Source organism: Lissotriton vulgaris, chromosome 2_2 (assembly GCF_964263255.1).
Source record: "Lissotriton vulgaris chromosome 2_2, aLisVul1.2, whole genome shotgun sequence".
NCBI classification, from domain to species: Eukaryota; Metazoa; Chordata; class Amphibia; order Caudata; family Salamandridae; genus Lissotriton; species Lissotriton vulgaris.
The window spans coordinates 290,205,134-290,219,065 of record NC_141688.1 but is presented as its reverse complement, the minus strand read 5'-3'; the positions used below and the strand labels follow the sequence as shown (position 1 = coordinate 290,219,065).

At 45.9% G+C, this 13,932-nt stretch overlaps 1 protein-coding gene across 1 annotated transcript in view; it reads left to right on the top strand.

The window, feature by feature from the left end:
- TP53I11 (tumor protein p53 inducible protein 11) overlaps nucleotides 1-13,662 on the top strand; it is a 488,139-nt gene extending 474,477 nt beyond the window's left edge. The window contains exon 8 of the mRNA XM_086959614.1: nucleotides 10,056-13,662. Within this exon, the coding sequence (XP_086815740.1) occupies nucleotides 10,056-10,189 (134 nt within the window). The 3' untranslated portion in view covers nucleotides 10,190-13,662. The remainder of the gene's footprint in view (nucleotides 1-10,055) is intronic.
- The last annotated feature ends 270 nt before the right edge of the window (nucleotides 13,663-13,932 follow it).

Sequence of the window (13,932 nt, the reverse complement as noted above, 5' to 3'; positions counted from 1 at the left end):
GGAGGCGGACTCTCTGGGTTCTTCCGGTGAGGAACGAGGTGATCCAATCAAGTGCTTTTCCTTGGATTCCGATGTTATTGAGGCGTTGTAGAAGGGTGCTGTGGCAGACTGTGTCGAATGCTGCAGAGAGGTCGAGGAGGATGAGGGCGACTGTGTCACCATTGTCCAGTAGAGTTCAAATGTCAATATCAACCTTCTGGAGCATCGGGCGATCCTTCTTGCACTGAAGGCATTCCTTCCCTCTGTCAAGTGAAGGGTGGTGCAGGTGTTCACAGACAACACCACCGCCATGAGGTATTGCAACAAACAAGGTAGGGTGGGGTCGTTGGCCCTATGTTAGGAGGCTCTGCGCCTCTGGACATGGCTGGGACATCAAGGCATTTCGTTGATGGTTCAACACCGGGCAGGTTCCTTGAACGCCAGGGCAGACAAACTCAGCTGCTGTTGCCTAATGGATCACGTATGGAGTCTTCACTCAGAGGTGGTGCAAGGTCTCTTTCAACAGTGGGGAGAGCCTTGGTTAGATCTATTTGCCACCGAAGAGAACACGTAATGTCAGCTGTTCTGCGCATTGGAATTTCCAAGGTGGCACTCGCTCGGCAACGCTTTACCTCGCGAGTGGAGCTGAGGTCTTTTGTACGCCTTTCCGCCTATACCACTTCTACCGAGAGTGCTGAAGATCAGGCGTGACCGGGCCCAAGTCATTCTTGTGGCCCCGGACTGGGCTCGAAGAGTTTGGTATCAAGAGCTACTCAGTATGAGTATAGATCCCCCTATCCGACTACCTCTTCGGGAGGAACTTCTGTCGCAGCAGCAAGGGATGGTCCTCCACCCGAACCTGTCCAGCCTCCACCTACATGCATGGAGATTGAGCGGCAACAGTTGATTCTGTTTGACTTGCCTCCTGAAGTCTGTGATTTAATTCTGGCAGCCAGGTGTACATCCACTAAATCGGTATACGCCTGCATGTGGAATACATTTGTGGCATGGTGCACAGCAAAGGCTGTGGATCCCCTATCTGCCCCTCTTTCAGACATCCTTTTTTTCCTTCTTTCTCTGGCCCGGCAGGGCTCTGCTCTGGGCACTATTAAGGGCTACCTTTCTGCAATCTCTGCCCTTCTAAGGCTCCCTGATTAACCCTCTCTTTTCAAGTCCCCCATTGTTAATAGATTTCTCAAAGGCTTTACTCACGTTTTCCCTCCTATTCCATTTGTGATGCTGCAGTGGGCCTTGAATTTAGTTCTTACTTCTTTAATGTGTGCTCCCTTTGAGCTGCTTCTTAACTGTCCTCTTCGTTTATTAACTTTGAAGACTGCTTTCCTGTTTGCCAACACCTCCGTTAGGCGTGTGAGTGATCTCCAGGCTCTTTCCTGTAAGCCTCCTTTTCTGTTGGTTCATCCGGACAAGGTTGTGCTTCGCACTCGTCCCTCCTCCTTGCCAAAGGTTGTCACTGCTTTTCACATTGGGCAAACTATCACCTTGCCCACTTTCTTTCCACCTCTGCACCCTTCCAGAGAAGAAAAGAGGCTCCACTGTCTGGACCCAAAACGTACACTCTCATTCTACCTGAACCGCACACAACAGTTCTGGGTGGCTGACCAGCTCTTTGTTGGCTATGTAGGCGCCAAGAAAGTCCGGGAGCACGTACGACGATGCCTACCAACGCGCAGGGGCACTGCTGACGAAAACTTTCCGCATCTAGTCTGACTCCTGGGGATATATTCTAAGGTAAGGAATCTATCACTAACTAATGTCTAAGTTACTAGTGCATTGACCCCTTTTAAAAAAAGCTAGAGCTGGACATTAATGTCAAGGCTGTGAGGGTCAGTGATATCGACTATAGAGCACTGGCGTATGCGGACGACATCACGGTGCTTACCGCTGGCTGATGTTGTCTCGGCACTTCCAGAGGTGAAGATTCGAGCTGAACAATGTGGTATCCCCTCAGGATATAAATTAAACTTGGAGAAAGCCCAGATTCTTTGTTCAGGGAATAATCGTTCTACAGGCCTTTCGGTTGTTCAAGAGACAACCTATCTAGAGGTCAAAATCATAGCTGTTGTAGATACATTTCCTGATACGAATATCCCCCCAATGATAGATAATGTCAGTCAAAAATTGGAAACGCTAGACCATCTGCACCTTTCTTTATTCGGTCGTAGCGATGTTATTAAAATGTCGGTCCTCCCAAAACTTTTATGTTCCTTAAGAATTTTTCTCATCTTCCATAGCAAGGATAGAGAGAATTTGTCATAGATTTCTATATGAGTATTGTAGACCAAGGAGGGTGGCCAAATGGATGACGCTTCCAAGACAGTCGGGGGTTGGGCTATCCCCAGCTCTCTTTTTTACAGTGGCCATCTATTTTACAAAACCTGGGTATTCTATTAGTCGGTGATGAGGCTGAAATTTCAGTGGAGATTACACTGTCTATATATAAACTTGAGTTGGGTTGGATAACATAGCCAAGGGTTGCTTAGTCAGGATACCCAGCTATTACAAAAAGACTACATTTGAAATACTGAAAGCTGCTTGTAGAGTACTATCAGCCCATCCCAACGTTGTCCGGGTATGAATTGCTGCCGGCCAGTAGTATATTGTTTTGTAGGATTTCGTTTTGATAGCATTTGTTATCTGTGATAGGCCTGTGAAACACTTCGATTCACAGTGCACTGCTGATGCACTTAAGAGTGCGCGTTCAGTAGTGTGTGAACTCGAGTTTCCCTATTTTATTTTTTCTTGCAATATTATATAGCGCGCACTCGACAACATGGCATGAGCACAATTTTCATTACAGAAGAACACATTCATTTGTAGTAGGCACGGGGAGACAAAGCGATTTGCCTGGAATCACAGGATGTTGAGCTGATGCTGAGATTCGAACGTAGCTCCCCAGCTCTAAAGTTCACAATTCTAGAACGTGTGGCGGGAGGTGTGTCTAAAGTGTATATCGGTGCTGGCCATCAATGAGAGAGACCTGTGTATTTTTCAAATCGGTGGTAAAAAATGAGAATGTTGCTGGAGATGTGGGCCGCCGTGCCACCAATGTACCTACCGGGGGAGGGTAAACACCCGTTATTCTGCAACTTTCTTTCCGCATACCATCACTCCGCATACTTTCATTACGAAAGTACCATGACTCCGCAATGCCATTATAATGCATGGCATTACATTTTATAAGCTTTTACCACGCATACATTAACAACGAAATTCGTTGTAAATGCATGAATGGCATGTTTTTTTTTATGTTTGGATAAGGTAAGTATGGGTATAGGGGTATATGTTTTGGGGTACTGAGGTATATGTTTTGGGGTGTTTGGGTATTTTAAGGGTTCAGATATAGTTTTGGGTTATGGGGTACAGGGGTAGTTTTAGGGATAGGTATGGGTTTTGGGGTACAGGGGTATTTTTAGGGTTCAGGGCAAGGTTTGGGTTTTGGGGTATAGGGGTATTTTTAAGGTTATGGGGTAGGTTTGGGTTTTGGGGTACAGAGGTATTTTTAGGGTTCAGGGGTAGGTTTGGGTTTTGGGGTACAGGAGTATTTTTAGGGTTCAGGGATAGGTTTGGGTTTTGGGGTACAGGGTATATTTATAGGGTTAAGATGGGTTAGTGTTTAAGGGTGTTGGGGTATTTTAAGTAGTACGGGTGGGTTATGATTATGGGGTGTAGGGGTATTTAAAGGGAGCAGGGTGGGATTAGCACACAATATGAGACATGGCATGAAGGGCGGAACGTACCACACGCCCCCAGCGTTTGTCACTCCCCCAGCACACGCCCACAGCACAATGCAGACACGCCCACAAGGGACTACTTTGCTGGCATGGTTCTTTTACCTTTTAAATGTATATGGAGAGCGTCTGCATAGCCTATGTCCTTCTGCTGCAACTGCCCTTTCCAACGCTGTATTGGGTGTTGTGATTGGTGCTGTGGTTCCTGAGATTACCCGCCTCAAAGGTTTGTGCTCTCTCTTTATCATATTAGTATAGATAGAAGATGGAGACAGCTACCACGGAAACTGAAGATTCCAAATCTGAATGTATATACTCCCCTCACCCCTCTCCCCTCTGGGTATTCTCCTACCACTTTTTCAGGACCAAGTTACCTTTAGATGGGAGAGAAATGGGATTCGATTTTTGGGCGACCTGTATAGGGAAGGCCATCTCTTGTCATTTATGAACCTACAGGAAGAGTTTGGGGTGGATAAAATAGATTTTTTTATATATCTGCAGATACAGAGTTTTCTTGGGGGAAATAGGAATAGTATAGCTACAATATCAGAAAAGATACCCTTGGTGGTGACAGTAAGGAGTAAGTCCAAGATGGGAAAATTTACCAAATTTTGATTAAAGCTTCCCCAGATGACATTGATGCTCAGAATGCAAAATGGGAGAGTAGACCTGGAAGGGAAGCAATTTCTATTGTGGACTCCTTGGTATTGGTGAACCAGGCGTGTTAACTGAGAGCCTTAGGAGCCAACATTTTATGTCTGTTTTCGATCTCTATTACACCCCAGCAAAGATAGCTAAAAGGGGTCCTTCCACTTCTCACATTTAGGGAACTATTGTTTCTTTTTCATTCAGCATTCCAAGAGAGTGTGTGTGTTTTCTAGCTCCCTCTCATGTGCTGCTGCATTACATATTTTTCATGAACGACCCCTTTCCCCATTGCTCTTTGCCCTGATGTTGGAGCCGTAAGCAATGTGGATAAGAAAAGTGTTGTGACCTAATTCTTACCAGTGCATCCTCTCCTCAGCTGCTCAGCCAGAATGAATGTGATGTCTGCGTGGAATGTTGGAATGCCTGACGACAGTGAGATTGGAATGTGAGTGTGCTTGTTGGTGTGGAAGAATGACAGTTGGAGAGAGTAGGCTGAGCAGCAACCATGCAGCTCCTGGTGGGATTCTCCAAATAGATCTTCTATGAGACTTAAAACTTATCTCTACTGAAGCAACTAATGCAAAGAAGGAGGTCGATAATTAATAAAACAGCCGAGTGAGGGAATTCGGCATCGGCCAGACTTGGGAAGACTGAAGTGACGTTTATAAAAAACTCCGTTTTACCGTTGGTGCTCTGAGAGAGATCCTTCCCTGCGCTGTCATCTCCTCACACTGATGACGTTGTAGAACCTCCGTGGGTTCTGGTGGAGAAGCAGAGTCTTCAATGCGTCATCCAGCGTTTTCGCATAATCCTCCATACAACCTGTGACCCCTTAAGGACGTTGAGTTTGTCACTGTCCTATGGGACGCAACATGGGCGGCCATTTTATTTGGTTCCCAAGGTTACGGATCTTAACACATCGGAGCTTTAATATAAGTGTTAGCAGTATTAAGTTAAAGAAGAGAACATTCACGCGCAGACTGACCGGTGTTCAGACGGTGACAGATATGAAAGGAGTGGTGCGTATGGTTTTTTTTAGGTTGTTTTTAAGAAAGATGTGTGCCGGAAATCTTTTCACATGGTAGTACGCTACACTTTCATTAAGCTTAAAGCTTAAGTTTTGCCTGAAGTCTCGCTTTTCATTAAAACGCGAAGAAACTATTCAGAATTACAAAAGCACAATCTAGTCAGTTACTCAATAAATCTTTAACAATACTGCCACCTTGTGGATTTTTGAGGTAATTTGCATGGCTCATTTTTATAAATGAACAATTCGACTTTATATTATAACTAGCAGCCCGTCCTGACGTTGTCCGGGTATGAATTGCTGCCAGCCAATAGTATATTGTTTTGTAGGATTTCGTTTTGATAGCATTTCTTATCTGTGACAGGCCTGTGAAGCGCTCCGATTCACAGTGCACTGCTGATGCACTTAAGAGTGCGCGTTCAGTAGTGTGTGAGCTTGAGTTTCCCTACTTTATTTTTCCTTGCAATATTATATAGCGCAAACTCAACAACATGGCATGAGCACAATTTACATTACAGAAGAACACATTCATTTGTGGTAGTCACGGGGAGACGAAGCGATTTTCCTGGAATCACAGGATGTTGAGCTGATGCCGAGATCCGAACGTAGCTCCCCAGCTCTAAAGTTCGCAATTCTAGAACTTGTGGCGGGAGTTGTGTCTAAAAGTGTATGTCAGTGCTGGCCATCAATGAGAGAGACCTGTGCATTTTTCAAATCGGTGGTGAAAAAATATGAGTATGTTGTTGGAGATGTGGGTCGCCGTGCCGCCAATGTACTTACCGGGGAGGGTAAATACCTATTTTGGATAAGGTAAGTATAGGTATAGGGGTATATGTTTTGGGGTACTGAGGTATATGTTTTGGGGTGTTTGGGTATTTTAAGGGTTCAGATATAGTTTTGGGGTTCAGTGGTAGTTTTAGGGTTTAGGGATAGGTATGGGTTTTGGGGTCCAGGGGTATTTTTAGGGTGCAGGGTTAGGTTTGGGGTTTGGGGTTTGGGGTTTGGGGTATAGGGATATTTTTAGGGGTCGGGGTAGTTTTGGGGTACAGGGGTTTTTAAGGGTTCAGGGCTAGGTTTGGGTTTTGGGGTACAGGGGTATTTTTAGGGTTCAGAGCTAGGTTTGGGTTTTGGGGTACATGGGTATTTTTAGGGTTTACGGGTAGGTTTTGGGTACAGGGGTATTTTAGGGTTCAGGGGTAGGTTTGGGGGACAGGGTTATTTTTAGGGTTCAGGGGTAGGTTTGGGTTTTGGGGCACAGGGGTATTTTTAGGGTTTAGGGGTAGGTTTGGGTTTGGGGAACAGGGGTATTTTAGGGTTCAGGGGTAGGTTTGGGTTTTGGGGTACAGGGGTATTTTTAGGGTTCAGGGCTAGGTTTGGGTTTTGGGGTACAGGGTAGATTTATAGGGTTAAGATGGGTTAGTGTGTAAGGGTGTTGGGGTATTTTGAGGAGACAGGGTGGGTTATGATTATGGGGTGCAGGAGTATTTTAAGGGGAGCAGGGTGGACACCCGGAGCTGGAATGTACAGAACCTGGGAAGAAAAAACAATGAAATATTGGGCACAACGGTCGCTTTTTTTTCCGTAATCCCATGCCCCGCACACGCCCACACCCCCAGCACACGCCCAAAGCACACGATATGAGACATGGCATGTACGGCGGAACGTACCACACGCCCCAAGCATTTGTCACGCCCCCAGCACACGCCCACAGCACAACGCAGACACGCCCACAAGGGACTACTTTGCTGGCACGGTTCTTTTACCTTTTAAATGTATATGGTGGGCGTCTGCATAGCCTATGTCCTTCTGCTGCAACTGCCCTTTCCAACGCTGTATTGGTTGTTGTGATTGGTGCTGTGGTCCTGAGATTACCCGCCTCAAAGGTTTGGGCTCTCTCTTTATTATATTAGTATAGATTTTCATTTGGAATTCTCAATTAAATTAAATGATTGGGTGCAAAAGTCAGAAGGGTCAATGGAAAAGCATGTTTTTCAGCTTCAGCTCAGTGTCCTCGAGCAACTTTTCACATTTGTTTTGAGACTATTTTTGGCAATCTGCAAGTTGAAACTCACTGAGGATCGGTTGAATGAACTTGTGCTGCTGGAACTGTGATATCCTCGTAGCACTTTCTCTTTGATTACTGATCAGCGTGGAAAGTATTCAACATCTCGGGTGAGAGAGTTTGCTCACCGGCGTTGTTTTTAAAGTTCCTTTTAAACGATTCTCTTATGCTGTTTTAGTTGTTATTTATGTGTTATCGCTCAGTATTCTTGCAATGGCTTATTTTGTCGGTACATTTTTGGCAATTGGAATGTTTTAGGTAGTGCACCACAGTTTTTTTTCCAAGTGTAATGTTATAATTTTCCCTGCCTCTATAAGTCTGCTCATGCAGTGGTCAGGTGCTGTGTCTTGTACTTTGTCTTACGTGTTGGAACACAAATTTCATCTTTGTTTCTAGGGTGGTGGTGTGTAGGAGCTGGTCTCCTTACCCTTGTTCATTTTCTCAGTGTGGGTGGTGCGCACACCCTTTCACTGTTTCCTCCCTACAAGTTTGTGTGGTGCCTGAATTTAATGCTACGTTTATAATACATCTAGCAGTGTGAGTTTTTTTTTGTTGCTGTATTTTAAAGTTGGTTTATGGTGTTCTTTGGCTGTGTACCCATACTGTGGTTTACTCTGTGGGCGGTGTACCCCATGTTGTACTTTATACAATGGGTGGTGTACCCATATTGTTGTTTATTCTGTGGGCGGTGGACTCCATTCTTTTGGCGTGGCCTGTGCTTGGGTAGTGTTTCTTATACACTTTGTTTTTTTGCGCAATGGCACTTCACCTTGTATTTATTGGTTTGCATGCATTTTTCTGGAGTACACCTTTGGTTCCGAGATGTATATTACGTTATTATGGCAAGTTGGACAGTGACAGTTGTGTGGAATTTACACTTCGCGGGTGTCCTCTTCTTTCTATGTCCTACACTTTGCTGTATATTGCACAACTTGGCACTTTGTTTTTTTTTTAGGTGTGTTGTGGGGGGTTTGTTCACTTCTTGGTTGGCTTTGCGCCTTTGGCGCTGTATTATTGTTATTTTGATTTCTGCCTTAGATGCACTTTGGGCTTTGTACCCATCTGTGGATTATATTTTATAACAATTCATACTGTGTTTGAGGTGTGTGGCATAGATTGAGTGTCTGGATATCTTTCTCTCACTATTTTGTCCTCCACTCTCTCAAATCCACACCAGACCTCTATGGTGCGGCGTGTAGAAACATGGTTGGGTGTGGTACTTTTTAGTATCTATTTCACTCAGCCTCCAGCTACGCTTCTGACCTGCACCTTTTACTGTTGTCTGTTTTCTGCCTTGATTCTGATTCTCTTCTTTCTTCATTTATAGTACAGGACGCTTGGATGTTTAATTAGTGCACCTTTTCTATTGTTTTCCCTAGGAAGGGGAAAGTGCTGTCTTGCATCCGGAGCTCTAATCTTTTTCTAATTCTTCCTTTGTACTTTTGACATCTAATTTTTCTTCTGTACTTTTTGTATGCATTATGCGCAATGCTACTTGCACATGCATTTTCTTGTTTATGCTGCATTGTTGCAAATTTTATGTGAGATTGACTACAATATAAAGTTGTGCCTCCTGAATATATGGGGCCCCACTGACCTAAACACCAAAGAAAGAATATGGGTGACTCTTGGTATGATAATTGCAAAATCCAACGTTGCAAGATTGTGGAGGGCACAAGAGTCACCGTCCCTAACAGCGTGGGATAGAGATATAGATTGGTGCATGCTGACAGAGAGCACATTGTATGAATCTAGAGGGTTTCCCAACAAGTGCTCGCAGATTTGGGAAAAGTGGAATAATTACAGGGGAGGAATATGCGAGCCCCCGCAGCAGAGACATGGGCAAGACCCAGTGTAGACCAACAGGACAACTTGTTGAATGGATTACCTTCATGATATTGACAGGCTAAGAAACCTGTGTGGGAAAGTTAATCGAATTGATGCACTCTTGATCGCTAATGTTTGTAAAGTGTCTGCTCTGTGTAAGCTTGTCATCAATAAAAAGAAATATAAAAAAAAATGTTTTTTTCATGAAAGCATAAGCTTTGGCATACAAAGGCTTTTATCGTGCTTGGGAACAGTCTGCCTCCTGCACTCACTCAGATGGTGTGTGAAACAAGAGATGCACTCAGAATGAGGCATCTCTTGGAGGCCCATAAATAGGCCGCCTCTCCACAGCTGCTGCAGAGGACCAAATGGCTGTATCCTGTGGAAAGTCAATTAGCCTTTGCAAGCATTTCCAGTTGCTTTGTGATACTTTCTTATTTTAAAAGTCTTTTCAAAGTTCCCTGAGTGAAAAATAAAGATAGGACTCATTGAATTTAATGTACAGGTTTGAGACATCATAACACGTGTTCGCTTTTATTCCAGCTTTTTGAAATATTGGTTTTGTTTACGGTAGTTAAATTACATTTTTTGTTTTCTGATTTCAATTACATTTTAATTAAAATGTGTATATGTCTTGCTAGTACAGTTTGACACACAGTTGAGCTGATATGGACTCTTGCTTTACTGCTGTTCTGTTCTCCATTGGTTCTGTCTGTATCGCGGTTTCTCACCCTCTGCCGCCATTTTGTCTCTCTCTCTGCAGTTACCGCCATCACGCTCATCGAGAACGGCATCATTTCCAACGGGGCGGCTGTCCTCCTGCTGAGTCGCGCGCTCTTCCTCCTCATCAGCTTCTATTACTACTACCAAGTGGGCCGCAGACCCAAGAAGCTCTAATGCGCCTCTCTTTTGATATTTTATGTTCCCGTTTTTGGTTGTCTGTGTTGTTTCCCGGACTCTTGTGTGAACACTGTTGATAGGTTGAAGCCCATCTGGTCCACTGAAGGTCGGCCCTGTCTCCCTCCTGACGTACCACGTGATTAATGGATGTCTGTTGCACGTCACCGTTCACGTACAGTAGTGAGGGTCTCTCTTCAGACATACTCTGTCGCAACAGGGGTGTCTCTTGCCTCACAGACCCTTGTACGAAGGCAGCGCCTCTCCCAGCTGACCCAGTGACAGTAGGATCGCTCTTGTGACACATCAAGTGACAGCAGGGGAGTCTCTAGTGATCAATTGTGTGACAGACGCGGGACTCTCCTTACATCACTCCCACCTCATAGACCCTGGTTAGAAAGAAGCTTCTCACGGTCTCACCTAGCTGACTCAGTGACAGCAGGAGAGCTCTCTTGCAGGGCTCGAGTCGGGGTACCACGTGGGTGGACAGTGTTCCCCCACTTATTTTACCGGGTAAACGCGGTCCCCCCTGCCAGACAGCTGGACTTCACTCTTAGGCCTCTGTGGGATGAGATCGGAACTCACAGCACGCTGCTCACGCGCTGGCAGATCGGAGCTCACTCTGCACGCTGCTCAGGCGCTGGCTTCTCAGATGCAATCGCAGCTAAGGGGTGGGTGAGGGGAGGCAATGAGCCTGATGTTGCAAGCCACCTTTCGTGGCATTACTTCCTGTCGTGACGTCACTTCCGGTGACAGCGTCCCCCCACTTATTTTTTTAGGGCTTGTGCCCTGGTCTCTTGACACATCATGTGACAGTACGGGCCTCTCACACGAGAGACCGTTTGACAGAAGGGGTATCTCTTCGTACATTGTGCGAAGCAGGGACTCTAATTCCTTCTGACAGTGTTGACTCCACTTACATTTAACAGTCCTTGGTGCAGCAAAGAAGTACCTCATACATCTGACAGACTGTGTGACAGCAGGGGCCTCTCTCATGACTGACCGTGGGATGCCCCTCGCATGACTGACCCTGTGACAGCAGGGACTCCACTTACATCTGACAGGGTGACAGCAGGGGCCTCTCGCATGCCAAACCCTGTGAGTGGGGTTATCTCTACCTACATAGTGTGAAGCGGGGATTACACTTGCATTTAACAGGCCTTGCTATAGCAGGGGGACCCTCATACATCTGACAGACCGTGTGACAGCAGGGCGCTTCTCCTACCCATGATGGATGGTCCAGGTGTCAGCAGTTGGCTCTCATGATACCAGGGGCCCCTCCTACATGTGACAGACCCTGTGATTTCAGGCGCTTCTCTCCGACGGATGAACTGAAGGCAGGGGCCTCTCTTACATGTGATAGAACATGTGCTAACACAGGTGCCTCTCTTACATCTATGTGCCAGAAGAGGTCTCTCACCTGAGGGACCTGGTACAAATGGTTCCTCTTGAGACTGCCACAGGTGCTCTCGCCAGGCAGTAAATGAGCAGAGGGGTCTCTCCTGGCGGACCCTGTGACAGCGAGAGGCTCCTCTCACATCTGCAGACATTGACAGTAGGGTGATGTCTCCTCACTCTTCAAGTGACAGCTGTGCTCCTCTAGGATGCATTATTTTTCTGGTGATTGCAAGGTTGGTATTGGTACCTCTGACTCAGGATAGGCAGAGAGACAGCAGGGTACCTCTATCAGACTGACCAGTCCCTGTGACATCAGGTGGTATCTCTGACACTGCACAAACTCCGGTGTAGAAGGGGGTCTCCCTTACACCCCCCAGCTCCTGTAAAAGCAAGAGGCCTCTCTCTGTCACCTCATGTACTCTCTTGCAGCAGACGGGCCTCTCTCTAGTCGGCAAACTTTAAAACAGGGGGTCTCTTTTCAGCAGCAGGGATTCTTGCATGCAGGAAATCTCTCAAGCATCGGGGAGGCGCTCTCAAATCTGAGACATTTGCATGCACTGATGTCGCTGTCAGAGGGGAGCCCCCCCCCCCTGAGGACTGATAGGAGGATGATTCATTTACCCACAAGACCCAGTGACCGCAGACAGGGCAGTCTCATACACCTAGCCGACCCAGTGACAGCAGACAGGGAAGTCTCATGCACCTAGTAGACCCAGTGACAGCATAAACTGCAGTCTCAGGCACCTAGAAGCCTCTGTGACAGCCTACAGGGCAGTCTCAGGCACCTAGAAGACCCAGTGACAGCAGACAGGGAAGTCTCAGGCACCTAGATGACCCAGAAACAGCAGATGGGGCAGTCTCAGGCACCTAGAAGGACCCAGTGACAGCAGATGGGGCAGTCTCAGGCACCTAGAAGGACCCAGTGACAGCAGACGGGGCAATCTCAAGCACCTAGAAGACCCAGTGACAGCAGATGGGGCAGTCTCAGGCACCTAGAAGACCCAGTGACAGCAGATGGGGCAGTCTCAGACACCTAGAAGACCCAGTGACCGCATACTGCCAGCAGGTGAAATTATCTACATTTTCTCCTCTAGAATAACCTTGCCGACTGTCAGCGGGTGAAGTCATCAACGTGTCGTCCCTTGATTAGCCTTGCAGGATATCAGTGGGTGAAATTGTCAACTTGTCCTCCAGTCAACAAGATACTTCCTTAAGTTATCCTAGTGCATTCTCACCCGGACAAATTACCAACAAATACTCCCCAGGACTTACGTGGGAATCTCAAAGGGTCGAGTAATTGACATACTGCCTTCAACTAACCTGCTGGACTTTCACTGGGTCAAACAATTGACATGTATTCCCTTCAACTAACCTGGGAATCTCAAAGGGTCAAGTCATTGACATCTGCTCCCTAGGACTCACTTTTTGGAATTTCATATGGTCAAGTCGTTGACATCTGATCAATTTGACTAACCGAGAATCTCAAAGGATCAAATCATTGACATCTGATCCCTTTGACTAACATGAGAAGGTAAAGTCATTGACAAGTGGTCACTTTGATAAATGTGCTGGAATCTCAGATGGTCAAATCGTTGACATGTACTCCCTTAGAATAAGCTGGTTGAATCTCAGGGACCATGGCTCTACTTTAACCCACTTACCCTTGTAACCCATCCCAAACTTTAGCACAAACCAATAGAATACCTAGTCCCACCTCCTTGCCCCAATCCTTTGTTTATCTCTGTTAATGTTTTTATGTATACAATAGCTAGTTGATTGAACTGCAAATAAAAAATGGAAAATGTACCCCATAATGTACGTGATTGCTAGGTCCCCCTGTGCATGACAGACAGGTGTCCTTCAACGGATCAGACGCATCACTGATGTAGCAGTTGAAAGCATCAAGTTCTGGGACTCGCCCCATCATGGTTCGATCAATCACAAACACTGCAACAAATGTAGCTTGGAATTTATTTTTATGGTCACTTTGTTACAGAAATATTCTGCTGAGATTAGCTTCATTTCCAATCCATGACCTTGTACAGTTTAGAATAGTAAAACTTTACTTAATGGAACTTGTCTCCAGTTATTTTCTTGAGTCACTGCCTGTGCGTACAAGTGTCTTACAATGAGTGTCTGTACTTTGAGTGTCCGCATGTCGAGTGTCCGCATGTCAAGCGTCCCTACTTCGAGTATCTGTACTTCGATTGTCTGTACTTCGAGTGTCTGTATTTCGAGTGTACATCATTGGTTCAGGTGAGGAAGTTTTAGTAGTATGTTGTGTCGGACCACACTGCAGTTTTTCTGGGAAAACCCTAAATCTATTATTAATATCAGTGTGTACT